The sequence below is a fragment of the Cherax quadricarinatus genome, chromosome 39 (genome assembly GCF_038502225.1).
Source record: "Cherax quadricarinatus isolate ZL_2023a chromosome 39, ASM3850222v1, whole genome shotgun sequence".
NCBI classification, from domain to species: domain Eukaryota; kingdom Metazoa; phylum Arthropoda; class Malacostraca; order Decapoda; family Parastacidae; genus Cherax; species Cherax quadricarinatus.
This window is the reverse complement of record NC_091330.1, coordinates 21,034,463-21,053,962: the sequence shown is the minus strand read 5'-3', so window position 1 is coordinate 21,053,962 and position 19,500 is coordinate 21,034,463. Positions and strand designations below refer to the sequence as shown.

The 19,500-nt window shown below is 38.8% G+C and overlaps 1 protein-coding gene across 5 annotated transcripts in view; it reads left to right on the top strand.

Annotated features, from left to right (window-relative positions):
- The window catches only part of LOC128696388 (uncharacterized), an 853,106-nt gene that overhangs the window by 497,352 nt on the left and 336,254 nt on the right, over positions 1–19,500 (top strand). For all 5 annotated transcript variants that reach the window (XR_011392932.1, XR_011392933.1, XM_070092516.1 and 2 more), the window contains one exon: positions 3,080–3,237. Coding sequence is in view for 3 of the 5 variants with exons in the window: in XM_070092516.1 (XP_069948617.1) it covers positions 3,080–3,237 (158 nt within the window). In the remaining 2 variants the exon portion in view is untranslated. The remainder of the gene's footprint in view (positions 1–3,079; positions 3,238–19,500) is intronic.

Genomic DNA, 19,500 nt, shown 5'->3' with positions numbered 1-19,500 from the left:
CCTGTATACACTACTAAAGTTAAAAAGAGATACTTTTTTTTTCTTTTAGGGCCACCCTACTTTGGTGAGATAAGGCCGGTTTGTTGAAAGAAGAAAAAGAATATTTCCACTGAGTTCATTGTAATGGGTTCTTAAATTTAAGTATTTCTAGACCTTATTCATATTCCTTTAATTACACTTTCTTTTAGGTTTATATTGCTCAAGGGATGAGAAGCAGCCTGTAAGTCTGTTTTAACCCGTTAACTGTCCAAACATAGATCTACGTTCTTACCGCTAGTGCTCCAAACGTAGATCTACGTTTTATTTTCCCTGCCTCCAAATTTGGCACGATTGGCCTAACATGCCTGGTCGGCATAGAATGGGTCTTAACTCTCGGTGTGTGCACTATTAACCCTTAAACTGTCCAAACGTAGATCTACGTTTACGTGCGTAGCACTCCAACCTTGATTTTCTCCATTTGAAAGCATGTAAAAAATGTAGCTCTACATTCAGAGGGCTACGTGAGCGAACATAGATCTACATTTGGACAGTTTAACCCTTTCAGGGTTGGCAGACCCTCTCCTAAACTAGTTCTCAGGGTCAGAAATTTTTCAAAAAAAAAAAAAAAATTATTTTTTCTTATGAAATGATAGAGAATCTTTTCCTGATTATAATGACACTAAAAGTATGAAATTTGATGGAAAACTTACAGAATTATGCTCTCGCAAAGTTAGTGGTCTTGATGATACTTATGCATTGGCGATTTTGCCTACTTTGAGCCCTATTTTCGGCCAATTCCAATGTACCATTCGACAAAAATCATACTTATTTCTCTAGAACTCCATTTTTTCTATTGAATGAGTACAAAAAAAACACCCATTTACCAATTTCAACTATCCAATAAAGTGGTCAGAAATTGGCAATTTTGCCAATTTCACACAAATTTCAAAAGATGCCAGTTTCCAAATAGGGTCCAGAATAAACAAGACAGACATTCCTGGCACTAAAATAACATTTCCTCTGTTCATTAGTCATGTCCCCAGGCCTCTGTTACATTTCTTTTGCTTTTCACTTTGAATTTTTATTTTCGCAAAAAATAGAAGATTTAGTTATGCAGACTACTGCATTAGTGTATAAATGGTGTAGAAATGGTATAAATAATATCAGTGCACTTGTGAAAGAATATTAGACTCACCAGTTGACGTGTATTGGACGTATGGCATGATTTGTTTACCTTTGAGCTTTGGCAAAAATTGAACATTTCTGCTACTTTGAGCTCAATTTCAAGGTACTTTTCATTGTGAAACCCATCAAAATCATCTTAATTTCTGTAATATGTCTTCCATTCTATAAAATGAGACCAGGAAAACTAGGATACACCCATAAACAGCATACAAAAATACACTGCAAAGTTGCTATTTTAAACCAAAAACACGGTCGGAGTTTTTTTTCTTATTATGCACTGTGTGCTGCAGGATTTTTTTTATACTGCGCACACTGACCACATAGACCCATTCTTTCATGTGTAGGCCTACCAGCTTTCTCGCGCTAGATTTCAAGGCGCTAGAATTTATGTGTACTAGTACGGCACCAACCCTGGCGTGCAAGCCATACTAGTACGGCACCAACCCTGAAAGGGTTAAGGGTTAAAAAAATCTAGGACTATTTAATACCTTATGGGAGCACCAGCTCAATTGAGTGCCAGTTAGAGCAAACAATGTGACAAACACCAAGGATTATCTGATGTCATGTTGTTTTAACACTCCCTTATCAAGAGGAAAGTGTCATCCTGCTAGAATGTCCTTTAACCTATGCCCTAAGTAAGAAGAAACAATTCTGGAACTGTAATTTCGGCAGGCTGGCTGGTCAGCTGGCTAGCTGGTGGCTGGCCGGCCACCTGGCTGGCTGGCCTCTTGGCTGGCCAGCAGCTGGCTGGCTGGTGGCTGGCTGGCCTGGGTGGCCACCTGGCCAAACAGGAGGCCATCTGTCTTTCTGTATCTCTGTCTATCTCTTTGTCTCTGTCTGTCTCTAACAGGAACACATACGTAAATACAATTATACATAGTTTAAATTACCTAGGATAAGCCAAAAAATCCATGCAAATTGCTGTACTGTGCTTGTGGATAGTGATCTTTTGTAATATCAGTTGGTTCATGAGCAACTCTCTGAGACAAGAGAGACAAGCAGACAGAAACACACAGACAGAAAGCTAGAAAGACAGATGGACAGAGCTAGATAGGCAGAAAGCTAGACAGACAGACATGTTTATGTGAAACAATGAAAACAAATAAAGGAAGTCTCATCAAATGTCACCACTGTCATTAGTGGAGTGATAAGATAAGACCACGCTCATCAAGTGTCACTATTATCAGCAGTGAAGTGATAAGATAAGACGAGTGACACACTCTTAAATGATGCTTCAAGGGGACTTATTATTATTATATACTCCTGTATCCAAAACATTGCTGGGACCTGTAAATACTATGTATATATTTCTAGACAATAGTATGTGACTAAGGTAGGTGAAAATGTTCACCTGTCACTGTGTTTGTGACAATTTGAGTACTATTTCAGTACCTAATATTAGTGTCAGAACAAAGATTGGCTATCAAATCACAAGAACTACTATAAATAGTAATTATCAGAACATAAAAATTATATAAAATGATATGAAAACGAGAAAAAACGGTATATCGACAACACTTCTGCAAGCGGCAGGACTCCATGTTGTCGTCAGATGAGCATCAAGGGCCACCTTCACAGGCTCATATCTTGGTGAGTACTAACCCTAAATTTTTTTTTATCCATTGTCATGTAGAAAAATGTGATCTTTTTCTATAATTTTTTTTTTTTTTTTCAAAATATTCGGAGCACTGGGCGAGAGAATGTAGATCTGTGTTTGGACAGTTAACTGGTTAACTACATTTCTTTACTGAGCCACTTGAAGATGGCAGTTTTATATCTAGAATATCCATCAAGAATTAATAACAAACACTTATCCAGTACTCATAAATGAACAAAGCACTAGCTATTAAAAATAAGAGATGCTCATTGTATGTATGTATAGAATTGCTTTACTTTTACCTCTGATGTACCTCAGGTAGCAGTGAGTGGTGGAGCGCTCATAGCGGCACCTTTAACTATAATCTACAGAAGAAGAAGGGAAGAGAAAATCCTTTCAAGTTGAAGCTAGAAGCATCCAAGTGGAACAGCAACAGACAGAAATACAAGTTCTTTGTACAAAAGACACATCTTGAAGTAAATTATCTGAGATATGGCAAAGGTTTCTTGCACAGTAATCCTCTTCTTAACAATACAATTGTATTCCAGAAAAGAGTATTGATAAATAAAATTACACTACTGTTAGTGATACACTTTTTCATAGACTTCCATGGTAGTCAGAGATCATTCATTGGAAAAATCCAGTACAGTATACTTTTTAAATTAAAAACATTTTTTTTATTGAAATATCAGATACACACCAAAATGTGTTTAACCCTTTCACTGTCAAGATCCCTGCTCACAAACTTGCTCTCAGTGTCGAAGAATCTTCAAAAAAAAAAATTTCATATGAAATGATAATTTTTTCCTGGTGGTAATGAAACCAAGAGTACGAAATTTGATGAAAAACTAATGGAATTACACTCTCTCTAAGTTAGCGGTCTCGGCGATATTTATGCATTAGCAATTTTGTTCACTTAAAGCCCTATTTTGGGCCAATTCCATTGTTCCACTTGACTATTTTCATAGCAATTTTGCTAGCACTCCTTTTGTTCTATCGATTGAGTACAAAAAAAACACCCATTTATCTGTTTCAACTACCCAATAAAGTGATTAGAAATTGATAATTTGGCCAATTTCATACAAAATTCAAGGAAGATAAATTTCAAAATAGGGTCCAGAATAAACAGTGCAAACTTTTCTAGCACTAAAATAATATTTTCTCTGTTCATTAGTCATGTCTCCAGGCCCTTCTTATATTATGCTTGCTTTTCATTTTGAATTTTTATTCACACCAAAAATAGAAGACTTACTGATATTCAGACTAATGCATAATGGTAATAATTGTATAAATAATGTCAGTGCATTCGTAAGTGCATATTAGACTAGCCATTTGACATGTATTGGATGCATGACGTGATTTCTTTACTCTTGAACTTCGGCAAAAATTTAACATTTCCTCTACTTTGAGTTCAATTTCAAGCTACTTTTAGTCTATCAAATCTATCAAATCTTTAGTCTATCAAATGAGACCAAGAAACCAAGAATACAACCATAAATACCATATGAAAATACACTGCAACCAAAAACACAGTCGCAGTTTTGTTTCTCATTATGCACTTAATGCTGCAGGATTTTTTTTATACTGCACACACTGACCACTCAGACCCATTCTCTCGTATGTAGGCCTACCAGCTATCTCCTGCAAGATTGGAAACAGCTAGAATTTTGGCGAAGTGTTACCGACACTGGTTTCAAAGTCATAATGTTATGGGACTGACAGTGAAAGGGTTAATATATGCCATAATCCAGTGATAGAGTTGGAAGGTAATGTTAGTCATTTAGGTGAAGGGAGGCAGGGAGATTAGATCCAAGGAAGAGCAGCCTATCCTCTTAGTAACACACAGTATTTCATTGTTCCTAAAATAGTCAAATGGATGACAGTTTAACAGGCCTTAAGCAGATATTATCTGACCCAGATATATCTAGTGTTTACACTGGGTCCCTGTTTTCTGTTCATGATTCAAAGCTTTTTTTTATTGTCTGTCTTATACAGTTGATACTCGTTTAACACAGTTGTTACATTTTTAAAATAGTGTGTAAATGAAAGAAATTATGTTAATGAATTAAAGAACATGAGGTAAAAGTAGGGTTACATTCCTGGAACCACCAAAAATGCCAAAAAATTGACTTGAGTCTTATAATGTAAAAAATAATGCAATTGTCGTTGGATGTAGTGAGATGTGCATAATTAAAATATAATACATGTACATGTAGTTAAAAAGGTTATATGGAGAGCGATGGTGCGGCACTACTGAGCCAAGGTGGATGGCTGAGGTCTTTGAACCAATGTTGATGCAGAGTTAATATGAGGTAATAGCTGTATTGGAGTGCAGTATTAGGGTTAAAAACAGCAGATATTACCTGGATACCTCAGGGATATGTTTAAAAGAGAATATTCAAAATATAGTTGCTAGTAAAGGCAAATCAATTGATCAACAAAGAAAGAAAGGTATTAGAGGGCAACGAGTGACTAGCTCCCTTCAGGTTTACTATACAAATAGTAGGAGTCTAAGAAATAAGATAGATGAGCTAAGATTACTTGCAAGTGCAGGTAATATAGATATTATTGGTATAACAAAGACCTGGTTCAACCTAAAAGATAGAGAAATGCCTTCTGAATGCAACATACAGGGTTATAAACTATTCCACACTGATATTCAATTCAATTCAATTCAAAGTTTATTCTCTATAAGGATTACAATGCTGAGTTTACAGAAATTTGGTTATTGTGTGGTTTACATGTAGTAAAATTGTGATTACAGAGTGTACCACTAGAACGCTTAGCATGGCTAGGCATTTCGGGCAGACTTAGTTTTATTCTTAATTGTAAAATATTACAAATTATGAGGTAAGTTGGTATTATGGCTAAGTGACTAAATACTAGTTTGTGAGTTTAGCAATGTGAATGCTTTTGTTTTGGCACAGTACATAGTTTCAGTATTGGAGTATCACAGGATTCATTATTTTAAGATTGAGGTTAATATTTCTGTTTATGGTCAAATGAGTGAGTGAGTGTAAGTGTGAACCACCAGGTGGTATTCGTGTAGTTAGTTGACGGGGTGTATCAGGGAGATAAGATGTTTTCTAATGGTAGTTTTGAAGGTGATGAATGTGTCTGCAGTTCTAGAGTTCTCAGGTAGGGTATTCCAGATTTTAGGGCCTTTGACATACATTGAATTTTTGTAAAGGTTTAGTCGGACACGGGGAATGTCGTAGAGATGTTTGTGTCTGGTGTTATGCCTGTGGGTTCTGTTACAACTATCAAGAAAGCATTTTAGGTCAAGGTTGATATTAGAGTTTAAGGCCCTGTAGATGTAGATTGCACAGTAGTAAGTGTGGATGTACTGAACTGGGAGTAAGTTTAGGTCTATGAAGAGTGGGGGGGTGTGTTGCCAGGGATGGGATTTAGTGATTATTCTTACTGCAGCTTTTTGTTGGGTTATTATTGGCTTTAGGTGTGTTGCTGCAGTTGATCCCCAAGCACAGATAGCATAGGTGAGGTATGGATAAATAAGTGAGTGGTATAGTGTGAGAAGGGCATTTTGCGGCACGTAGTATCATATCTTGGAGAGGATCCCAACCGTTTTGGATACTTTTTTGGTTATATGCTGGATATGGGTGCTGAAATTCAGGTTGTTGTCAAGGTATAAGCCTAGGAATTTGCCCCCATTATTTCTGGTAATTAGAGTGTTGTCAATCTTAATGTTAATTTGTGCATCTCCTGCTCTGCTACCAAACATAATATAGTAGGTTTTGTCAGTGTTAAGCGTAAGTTTATTGGCTGTCATCCAAGTCAATATTTTAATCAGCTCCTCATTCACAATGGTGTTGAGGGTGGCAAGATTAGGGTGAGAGATGACATAAGTCATGTCATCAGCAAAGAGAATGGGTTTCAGGTGTTGGGATACGTTTGGAAGGTCATTGATGTATATGAGGAAGAGCAGGGGACCAAGGACACTTCCCTGCGGAACTCCAGTATCAAGTGGCCGTGTTGCTGATGCTGTGTCTTTAATGGTGACGTACTGATACCTATTAGTAATGTAAGATTTGAAATAAGCAAGCGCATGGCCTCTTATACCGTAATGATCAAGTTTGTGGAGTAGGATGTCGTGGTCTACTGTGTCAAAAGCTTTTCTTAGGTCAATAAAAATTCCTAGTGGATATTCCTTATTTTCCAATGCTGTGTAAAGCAGATCTAGCATTTTTATGATTGCATCATTAGTGCTTTTATTTTTCCTGAATCCAAATTGGCAGGGGTTGAGTATGTTTTGAGCCGTTGTAAATGAATACAGTCTCCTGTGCACGAGTTTCTCAAAGATTTTGGATAGCAATGGTAAGTTAGATATTGGCCTATAGTTGTTTAAGTCTGTAGGGTCACCACCTTTATGTACTGGTGTAACCCTTGCCATCTTGAGTAGTTTCGGGAAGGTGCTAGTCTCTAGTGACTTGTTAAAAAGTAATGAAATAGCATGCGAAAGGACATGGGCCGCTCGCTTGTACAGTAATGGTGGGACATGAGACAGATTCCCCGAGTTATTTTTAAGTGACTTTATAATCTCAGTGACTTCCGTGGGCTCAGTTGGTGCAAGATAGAAGGAATTAGGGAAATTCCCATCTAGGTAGTCCCCGGCATGGGCATTGGTATGTGGGATTTTACTGGCGAGATTAGATCCTATGGTTGAGAAGAAGTCATTTATCTTGTTAGCTGTGTCAGTGGGATGTAGTGGTGTTTCATTAGGTTTAGTTAGGGTCAACAGGAAGGGTGGTGCAGTGGCGATGTAGGTCAGAGATAATTTAAATTATTGTCTTAGACATGATATAAGATTAGAAACATCGAACACAGAATCTGTTTGGCTACAGTTTCTCGAGGGTCGTGACAAATTAATTTTGGATGTGATTTATAGACCCCCAAACCTTGATAGGGAGGGCAGTAAGCTGTTATGGGACGAAATTCATAAGGCTTCTAGATATGAAAATGTTGTGTTAATGGGAGATTTTAACTTTAGACAAATTGATTGGAACAATATGATAGGAAATCTTGAGTCTAGTGACTTTCTTGATGTGGTTCAGGATTGCTTTTTAGAACAGTTTGTGACAGAACCAACTAGAGGAAACAATCTGCTTGACTTGATTCTTGCCAACAAAGAATCATTAATTAATAATCTTGAGGTTAATGATGAGCTTGGGCAAAGTGATCACAAATCACTTAGTTACAATATATTATGGAATTACCCCGATAACTGCAATCAAATCTCTGTCCCAGACTTTTGCTTGGCTGATTTCATGAGACTGAAAAATTACTTGGGTGGGCTAAATTGGGATGTCCTGACTATGGGTCAGGTAGGTGATCTTGGTTGCCAATATGACATTTTTCAGAGCATAGCTCTAGCTGCCCAGACAACTTTTATTCCGAGTAGGGAAATTAGATCTAACAAAAATGATCCCAAATAGATGAATAATAGATTAAAACGTCTCATTGGTCAAAAGAGAGGCATATATAGGCGTATCAAAAGAGGGGATGGGGAGTTAAGAAATCAGTATATTCAATTAAAGAGAGAAATAAAGAAAGGAATAAAAGCGAAAAGGGATTATGAGGCTAAGGTTGCGAGGGATTCGAAGACTAACCCAGAAGGGTTCTTTCAGGTATACAGAAGTAAGATTAGGGACAAGTTAGGCCCACTTAAGTGTAACTCTGGTCAGATCACTAACAGTGATAAGGATATGTGTGAAATTTGCAATACTTACTTCCTCTCAGTTTTTACCCAGGAAAATACTAGCGAAATTCCTGGAATAATAGATTATGTAGAACAGGACAATAATAAACTATGCATGATTGCGGTAACTAGTGACATAGTCCTCAGACAAATAGAGAAACTAAAACCTAACAAATCCCCAGGCCCTGATGAACTGTTTGCAAGGGTGTTAAAGGAATGTAAAGAGGAACTTAGGATACATTTGGCTAATCTTTTCAACATATCACTTCAAACTGGCATAGTGCGTGACAAGTGGAAAATGGCAAATGAAATACCTATTTACAAGGCAGGTGACAGGTCCTTGGCTTCAAACTATAGACCAATAAGCCTTACCTCCATAGTGGGAAAATTTATGGAATCAATAATTGTCGAAGCAATTTGTAGCCATCTTGATAGGAGGTTTTACAAAGAGGCGTTCCTGTCTTAGGAATTTACTAACTTTTTTCACTAAGGTGTTTGAGGGGGTAGGTCATGGTTATGAATATGATATTGTGTAACTAGACTTCAGTAAGGCTTTCGATAGAGTTCCACATCAGGGGCTATTGAGGAAACTTAAGTCACACGGAATAGGAGGAGAAATTTTTTCCTGGATAGAGGCATGGTTGACAAATAGGAAGCAGAGAGTTTGCATAAATGAGGAGAAATCAGAATGGGGGCACATCACAAGCAGTATTCTGCAGGGGTCAGTGTTGGGCCCATTGTTGTTCACAATTTACATAAACAACATAGATGAGGGAATAAATAGCGACATAAGCAAATTTGCTGATGACACCAGAATAGGCCATCCAATTCATTCTAATGATGACACTAGAGTACTTCAGGATGATTTGAATAGACTGATGCAGTGGTCAGAGAAGTGGCAGATGCAGTTTAATATAGACAAATGCAAAGTTCTAAATGTTGGACAGGAAAATAACCATGCTACAAATAAACTAAATAATGTAGATCTTAATAGTACTGATTGCAAAAAGGATTTAGGAGTTCTGGTTAGCAGTAATCTAAAACCAAGACAACAGTGCATTAGTGTTTGCAACAGAGCTAACAGAATCTTTGGCTTCATATCTAGAAGTATAAATAATAGAAGTCCTCAGGTTGTTCTTCAACTCTATATATCCTTGGTTAGGCCTCATTTAGATTATGCTGCTCAGTTCTGGTCACTGTATTACAGAATGGATATAAATGCACTGGAAAATGTACAGAGGAGGATGACAAAGTTGATCCCATGTATCAGAAATCTTCCCTATGAGGATAGACTGAAAGCCCTGAATCTGCAGTCTCTAGAAAGGCATAGAATTAGGGGGGATATGAAGGAGGGGTGTTAATGTTGCAGTTTAAAAACTGTAGTGTAAAGCACCCTTCTGGCAAGACAGTGATGGAGTGAATGATGGTGAAAGTTTTTCTTTTTCGGGCCACCCTGCCTTGGTGGGAATCGGCCAATGTGATAATAATAATAAAAAAAATGATCGAGGTGTATAAATGGAAAACAGGAATAAATAAAGGGGATGTAAATAGCTTGTAAATACGCCTTCCTCTTTGTATTGGACTGATGAAGCCACTGTGTGGCGAAACATTTCCTGAATAAAGATTCCCATATGCTGCATAAGTGTCTCAATCTTCAAGTCAGGACTCGCAGCAATGGTTTCAAGTTGGAAAAATTCAGATTCAGGAAGGATATAGGAAAGCACTGGTTTGGTATTAGAGTTGTGGATGAATGGAACAAACTCCCGAGTACAGTTATAGAGGCTAAAACGTTGTGTAGTTTTAAAAATAGGTTAGATAAATACATGAGTGGGTGTGAGTTGGACCTGACTAGCTTGTGCTACTTGGTCTGATGCCGTGCTCCTTCCTTAAGTGGAAGTGACCTGACTAGGTGGGTCATTGGGCAGATCAGGGGGGGGGGACATGGACCCTCTTCACATGGGTCTGTAGGCCTGCTGCAGGGTTCCTTCTTTCTTATGTTCTTATGTACTGTAATGTGTTTGATATGTTATACCTGGCAGTACTTTATACAGCTGGAAGTAAGGCATCATAAAGTACTCTAGACCCTACTTCAGAGCAATGATATGATCCCCAAAACTTTAATAAATTCTTACTTATTAAATAAACTTTCTTAAGTAAGGCCTGGGGAAAACTGGGGTTTGATGTGTGCTCTGTCTATTCCTTTCAGAGGAAATGGGCAAGCATTCCATTGAAGAAAATAATCAGGCTATAATGCAGCCAGCAACTGTTATAAATTTAATACACATTTGTTTCAGTTTGAAATATACTTGTTCTCCTTAGCACATCCATCATCACTTGTATTCCTCTTGGGTGCCATGGTTGTTATCCAGAGACAAGATAGGCTGATAAAAAGATAAAAATTTAATTCACTAAGACTTGACTGGGTGTGGTATGAGACATACAGAGAACTGGCGACATAAAAGGTTGTCTACATTAAGAGTGAGACTAGGCCTTCCCCCATAAAAACAATGACTGTGTCTGTAGACTGGCTGCAAGGCAGAGGGAATAGCTCCTGTGGTATGCCATATACAGTGGAACCCTAGTGTTCGAATGTACCTGACCTCAAACAAACCGGAGTCCAAACGCACTGACTTGTTTAAAATTCAGTTGTAAAAAATGTTTACATGAAAGCTCTGTTTCAAAAGTGCTTTGAAGTGACCTCCAATACTGGCCTAACTCACAAAGACTTTTGAAAGAGCCAGTTCAACATCCTCCAGGGTTGGAGGTTGGAGGTTGATAATTAAGGCCTTGGAAATACTGTTTTGGACATCAAACTTTTCGTAGTTTGAACACCACCTAGGAACCATTTAAGTTCAAACACTGGAGTTCCACTGTATTCTAAATTTGCATTGTACTAAATAGAGGTTATTGTGTACTTGTCAAAGTTAGGTTGCAAAATTTCAACCATGTTATGTTAAAAACATATTGAAGGATCATGTGTTAAATGAGGGTCTACTGTACTTCATTTATTGGCATTGTGATGTATTTCAGTTGGTTAATCTTTTATTGATTGAGAACACTCTAACCTAACTAAACCTAAGCTTAATAATGCAAATCAAGAAATTTACTGTACGTGAGAAATCCACACAGAAATTGTGAGGATGGACTGGGAAGAGAGAACTGAGATAGGTAAGACCCAAAAGTGAAAGATGACTGAGGCAGGTGAGACCCAAGGATGCGAGATGACGAAGCTGAGCTGTACCATAACATTTTTTAGTGACGAGGCTGTGCTGTACGATAACATTGTTAGTGCTGAGGCTGTGCTGTACCATAACATTGCTAGTGCTGAGGCTGTGCTGTGCCATAACATTGTTAGTTCTGAGGCTGTTGCTGTACCATAACATTGTTAGTGCTGAGGTTGTGCTGTCCCATAGCATTGTTAGTGCTGAGGTTATACTGTACCATAACATTGTTAGTGCTGAGGCTGTGCTGTACCATAACATTGTTTGTGCTGAGACTGTGCTGTACCATCAAATCAAATCAAAATCAAAACTTTATTTCCTTACTAAGATTACAATGTGTGTTTACATTCCATAACTTGATGGGTACAAAGAAAGCCACTATCAATCCGAGGCATTTCTGGCAGACTTAACCAAATACTTGAAGACTACTTAAGTCTAGACAGATGAAGAGTGGTAGAATTCAATATTCAGTATTTTACTCTGTTATTAATATGAGGTAGTACAATTAATGATACAAACATACATTTTTAAGTTTGTAATAATAGCTTAATTCTTAAGGGATAATAAAATATATTGGGGAGAGTTGCTTTAAATTTAGTTAGAGTTTAGCATAGTGTTGGTATGGTTGTTAATGAGAGATGAGATGATTTTTGAGTCTAGTCCTAAACTGATTTGTGGGCAGGGGACCTCTTACTGTTTCGGGGAAAGAGTTCCAGATCTTTGGTCCCTTTATGTGCATTGCATTTTTGCAAAGTGTGAGATGGACACGAGGGATGTCAAAAAGTGTTTTGTGCCTTGTGTTATGCCTGTGTGTTCTGTTGAAGCTGTCTAGGGAAAGTTTAAGTGGAGGGTTGATATTGGAGTTTAATGTTCTGTATGTATATAGTAGGCACAATAATAAGTGTATATATTTTGTATATTAAGTAAGTTCAAGCTTTTGAAGAGTAGTGGTGTGTATTGTCTGGTGCAGGAATTTGTGATCATCTGCACCACCGCTTTCTGTTGGGTTATTAAAGGTTTAACCCTTACACTGTCCAAGCGTAGATCTACATTGACGTGCGTAGCGCTCCAAACGTAGATCTGTGTTTTTTTTTACATGCTTTCAAATGGAGAAAATAAAGGTCAGAGTGCTACCCATGTGAACGTAGATCTACGTTTGGACAGTTTAAGGGTTGAGGTGATTGGCCATGGTAGATCCCCAAGCACAAATGCCACAGGTGAAGTAAGGGTATATTAGAGAGTGATATAAAGTAAGGAGCTCCCTTTGGGATACATAGTATTGTATCTTGGAAAGGATACTTACTGTTTTGGAGACTTTCTTAGTTATATGCTGTATGTGGGTCTGAAATTTAAGATTGCAGTCAAGGTGGAGACCTTGATTGTTAGTGCTGAGGCTGTGCTGTACTATAACATTAAGTTGTTGACAGGTCATTAAATAAAATTACACTAAGCAAACTGTTGTTAACTGGAGGATTACTGTAAACAAGATTTGTTCTTTATTGCTTGTACAATGACTATGGTACTTGTATGATGACTGGTACTTGTTTGATGACTGGCACTTTATAATGACTGGCACTTGTATGATGACTGGCACTTGTATAACTCACACTTATATAATGACTGGTGCTTGTATGATAGCTGATACTTGTGTGATAACAGGTATGATGATAGGTACTTGTATGATAACTGGTACTTGTAATTTTTTTTTAAAGTCGGCCATCTCCCACCGAGGCAGCGTGACCCAAAAAGAAAGAAAATCCCCAAAAAGAAAATACTTTCATCATTATTCAACACTTTCATCTCACTCATACATAACCACTGTTTTTGCAGAGGCATCCAGATACAACAGCTTAGAAGCATTTTTTTTTTTTTCCAACAAGTCGGCCGTCTCCCACCGAGGCAGGGTGACCCAAAAAAGAAAGAAAATCCCCAAAAAGAAAATACTTTCATCATCATTCAACACTTTCACCACACTCACACATTATCACTGTTTTTGCAGAGGTGCTCAGAATACAACAGTTTAGAAGCATATACGTATAAAGATACACAAGAAGCATATATAAAGATATATAACATATCCCTCCAAGCTACCAATATCCCAAACTCCTCCTTTAAAGTGCAAGCATTGTACTTCCCATTTCCAGTACTCAAGTCTGGCTATATAAAAATAACCAGTTTCCCTGAATTTTTTTTTTTTTTCAACAAGTCGGCCGTCTCCCACCGAGGCAGGGTGACCCAAAAAGAAAGAAAATCCCCAAAAAGAAAATACTTTCATCATTCAACACTTTCACCACACTCACACATTATCACTCTTTTTGCAGAGGTGCTCAGAATACAACAGTCTAGAAGCATACACATATAAAGATACACAACATATCCCTCCAAACTGCCAATATCCCAAACCCCTCCTTTAAAGTGCAGGCATTGTACTTCCCATTTCCAGGACTCAAGTTCGACTATATGAAAATAACTGGTTTCCCTGAATCCCTTCACTAAATATTGCCCTGCTCACACTCCAACAGATCGTCAGGTCCCAAGTACCATTCGTCTCCATTCACTCCTATCTAACACGCTCATGCACGCTTGCTGGAAGTCCAAGCCCCTTGCCCACAAAACCTCCTTTACCCCCTCTCTCCAACCCTTTCGAGGACGACCCCTACCCCGCCTTCCTTCTCCTGTAGATTTATGTGCTTTCCATGTCATTCTACTTTGATCCATTCTCCCTAAATGACCAAACCACCTCAACAACCCCTCTTCTGCTCTCTGACTAATACTTTTATTAACTCCACACCTTTTCCTAATTTCCACACTCTGAATTTTCTGCATAATATTTACACCACACATTGCCCTTAAACAGGACATCTCCACTGCCTCCAACCGTCTCCTCGCTGCTGCATTTACCACCCAAGCTTCACACCCATATAAGAGTGTTGGTACTACTATACTTTCATGCATTCCCTTCTTTGCCTCCATAGATAACATTTTTTGACTCCACGTATACCTCAACGCACCCTTCATTAAATATTACCCTGGTCACACTCCAACAGCTCGTCAGATCCCAAAAAACATTCGTCTCCATTCACTCCCATCTAACACGCTCATGCATGCTTGCTGGAAGTCCAAGCCCCTCGCCCACAAAACCTCCTTTACCTTCTCCCTCCAACCTTTTCAAGGACGACCCCTAGCTCACCTTCCTTCTCCTACAGATTTATATGCTCTCCATGTCATTCTACTTTGATCCATTCTCTCTAAATGACCAAACAACCTCAACAACCCCTCTTTAGCCCTCTGACTAATACTTTTATTAACTCCACACCTCCTAATTTCCACACTGAATTTTTTGCACAATATTTACACCACACATTGCCCTTAGACAGGACATCTCCACTTCCTCCAACTGGCTCCAAAGAAAGTTCCTGTGGTGAAGAAAGTGAGAAACATCATAGAATTTAAGTGTGAAATGTAGCAGGCATGCAGGGAGTGCAGCAGGCATGCAGGAAGTGTAGCAGACATGCAGGGAGTGTAGCAGGCATGTATTGAGTGTAACAGGCATGCAAGGAGTGTAGCAGGCATGCTGGGAGTGTAGCAGACATGCATGAAGTGTAGCAGGCATGCAGGAAGTGTAGCAGGCATGCAGGAAGTGTAGCAAGTATGCAGGAAAGGTAGCAGGCATTCAGAAAGTGTAGCAAGTATGCAGGGAGTGTAACAGGCATGCAGGAAATGTAGCAACCATGCAGGAAGTGTAGCTGGTCCTAGTGGCATTAAAAGATCAAGAAGGGAAGTAACCCCAGATAAAGACTTGGTACCTGAAGTCCTTATGTAGGGGGATTACCCTTCCAAACACTAAGCCTTCCCTCTTTCCTCCTCCCTGTCCTCTAGAAGCCAGCATTAGTCTTCAATAAAGGTATGTAATATTTATATAATTGTTAAAAAAAATATTTTTTTTTTTGTGAATATTTTTGCCTGCAGTGGATTAATTTTATTTCCATTAATTCTTATGGGAAATATTATTTCGGTTTTCGGCTGACCTTCTGGAACAGATTACAGCCGATAACTGAGGGTCCACTGTATCATCAGCAAAAAGTAACTGTGTCAACTCTCATTTTGTATTTGATTCCCCATAATGTAATCCCACCCCTCTCCCCAACACCCTAGCATTTACTTCTTTTACAACCCCATCTACAAATATATTAAACAACCATGGTGACATTACACATCCCTGTCTAAGACCTACTTTTACTGGCAAGTAATCTCTCTCTTCTACACACCCTAACCTGAGTCTCACTATCCTCATAAAATCTCTTTACAGCATTTAGTAATTTACTACCTATTCCATATACTTGCAAGATCTGCCACATTGCTTCCCTATCCACTCTATCATATGCATTTTCTAAATCCATAAATGCAATGAAAACCTCCCTACCTTTATCTAAATACTGTTCACATATATGCTTCAATGTAAACACTTGATCTACACATCTCCTACTCACTCTAATGCCTCCTTGCTCATCTAGAATCCTGCTCTCAGTCTTACCTCTAATTCTTTCAATAATAACCCTACCATATACTTTTCCTGGTATGCTCAGTAAACTTATTCCCCTATAATTTTTACAATCTCTTTTGTCCCCCTTCCCTTTATATAAAGGAACTATACATGCTCTCCGCCAATCCCTAGGTACCTTCCCCTCTTTCATACATTTATTAAACAAAAATACCAACTACTCTGACACTAAATTTCTCCCTGCTTTTAACATTTCTGTCATGATCCCATCAGTTCCAGCTACTTTACCCCCTTTTATTGTACATAATGCCTCACGCACCTCTCCCACACTCACATAGTGATCCTCTTCACTCCTAAAAGATATACTTCCCTGGCCAGTGCATGAAATTACCGCCTCCCTTTCTTCATCGACATTTAACCCCTTAACTCTCCAAACGTAGATCTACATTTTTACCACTAGTGCTCCAAACGTAGATCTACGTTTTATTTTTTCTGCCTCCAAATTTGGCACGATTGGCCTAAGATGCCTGGTCAGCACAGAATGGGTCTTAACCCTCAGTGTGCACTGTAATAAAAAAATCTGGGACCACTTAGTTCCTTGTGGGAGCTCCAGTTCAAGTGAGTGCCAGCTAGAGCAAACAGCCCAGCAAACACCAATGATTCACAGATGTCATGTCATATTAACCCATTGATTGTCATAAGCCCCTTACTGAAATTGTCATTCTATGTCAAAAAATTTTTGGAAAATCTTTTCCCGATGGTAAAGACACCAAAATTACGAAATTTGGTCGAAAACTCATGGAATTATGCTCCCGCAAAGTTAGTGGTCTTGGTGACATATACATATCGACAATTTTGCCGACTTTGAGCCCTATTTTTGGCCAATTCCATTGTTGCAGTTAACCAAACTCATAGCTATTTCTTTAGAACTCTATTTTTTCTATCAATTGGGTACAAGAAACTGCCCATTTACCAATTTGAACTATCCAATAAAGTGGTCAGAAATTGGGAATTTGGCCAATTTCATGCAAATTAAAAGATGCCAATGTCAAAATAGGGTCCAGAATAAACAATGTAGACATCTTTGGCACTAAAATAACATATGCTCTGTTCATTAGTCACGTCTCTAGGCCCTTCTTATATTACTATTGCTTTATATTTCAATTTTTTATTTATACAAAAAACAGAAGATTTCCTGTTATGCAGACTACTACATTATTGTAAAAATGGTATAAATAATATCAGTGCACTAGTGAAAGAATATTAGACTCCCCAGTTGACATGTATTGGACGTGTGGTGTGATTTGCTTACTCTTGAATATTGGTAAAACTCAAACATTTCTGCTACTTTAAACTCAATTTCAAGGTCGTTTTCATTGTGAAACTAATCAAAATCACATCTATTTCTGTAATATGTTTTCCATTCTATCATAAGAGACCATGAAAACGAGAATACAGTCATAAATACTATACGAAAATACACGTCAAAGTCGGTGTTTTAATCCAAAAAATGGTCGGAGTTTTTTTCTTATTATGCACTGCGTGCTGCAGGATTTTTTTTAGATGGTGCACACTGACCACACAGACCCATTCTCTCACATGTGGGCCTACCAGCTTTCTCCTGCTTGATTTGAAGCCGCTAGAATTATTAACCCTTTGACTGTCGCGGTCATATATGTACGTCATAGGAGATACCGTGTTTGACGTATCTATACGCATAAATTCTAGTGGCTTCAAATCAAGCAGGAGAAAGCTGGTAGGCCCACATGTGAGAGAATGGGTCTCCATGGTCAGTGTGCACCATATAAAAAAAATCGGGGAGCCAGTGGTGCATTGTGGGAATACCATTTCAGTCGTCCTTTTTCAGCATGTCTAGCGGTAAGAAATATGTGACTTCCCTGCAAATCTGGGACTCTTCTCTTCCCAAGTGATGCTCTAACACAGATGGAAGTGTCAATGAAGATCAATTTCATGATTTCGAGGAGTTTGAGACCAAAAGCAATGGAGGAGGAGGAGGAGGAGGAAGAGGAGGAGGAAGAAGAGGAGGAGGAAGAAGAGGAGGAGAAAGAAGAGGAGGAGGAAGAAGAGGAGGAGGAAGGAAGGAGGAAGAGGAAGGAAGGAGGGAGGAGGAGGAAGGAGGGAGGAGGAGGAAGGAGGGAGGAGGAGGAAGGAGGGAGGAGGAAGAAGGAGGGAGGAGGTGGGAGGGAGGAGGAAGAAGGAGGGAGGAGGAGGAAGGAGGGAGGGAGGAAGAAGGAGGGAGGAGGAGGAAGGAGGGAGGGAGGAGGAGGAAGGTGGAAGGAGGAGGAAGAAGAAGAAGAAGAAGAAGAATAAGAATAAGAATAAGAATACAGTGGACCCCCGGTTAACGATTTTAATCCGTGCAAGAGGGCTCATCGTTATGCGAAATAATCGTTATGCGAATGAATTTTCCCCATAAGAAATAATGGAAATAAAATTAATCCGTGCAAGACGCCCAAAAGTATGAAAAAATTTTTTTTTTACCACATGAAATGTTAATTTTAATACACACAAACTGAAAAAGGCATGCACAATTAAATGACACTTACTTTTATTGAAGATCTGGTGATGATTGATGGGATGGGAGGAGGGGAGAGCATTATCTTCTTACTGTTTAGAAGGGGAATCCCCTTCCATTAGGACTTGAGGTAGCAAGTCCTTTTCTGGGGTTACTTCCCTTCTTCTTTTAATGCCACTAGGACCAGCTTGAGAGTCACTGGACCTCTGTCGCACAACAAATCTGTCCATAGAGCTCTGTACCTCCCGTTCCTTCAAGACTTTCCTAAAATGGGCCATAACATTGTCATTGAAATAGTCACCAGCACGGCTTGCAACAGCTGTGTCAGGGTGATTTTCATCTATAAAGGTTTGCAGTTCAACCCACTGTGCACACATTTCCTTAATCTTTGAAGTAGGCACAATGGATTCCACAACTGGCATAGGCTTCTCAGGGTTAGCCCCAAACCCTTCAAAATCTTTCTTAATTTCCATACTAATTCTCACCCTTTTTACCACAGGGTTGGCACTAGAAGCTTTCTTGGGGCCCATGGTCACTTATTTTCCAGAAACAGCACCGAAAACACTGTAATAATACGAAATATTCCGAGTGTATGCTTGGATGTTACCGCGGAGGCTGGCTGGTAAACAATGGGACAGCCGGCACATGTGAGGGCACATTGGACGCGTCTCGGACGAAAATCGGTAAGCGGGTTTTTAATCGGTATGCGCGGCAAAAATTTTGCGATAAAAGTAATCGGTATGCGGAAAAATCGCTATGTGATGC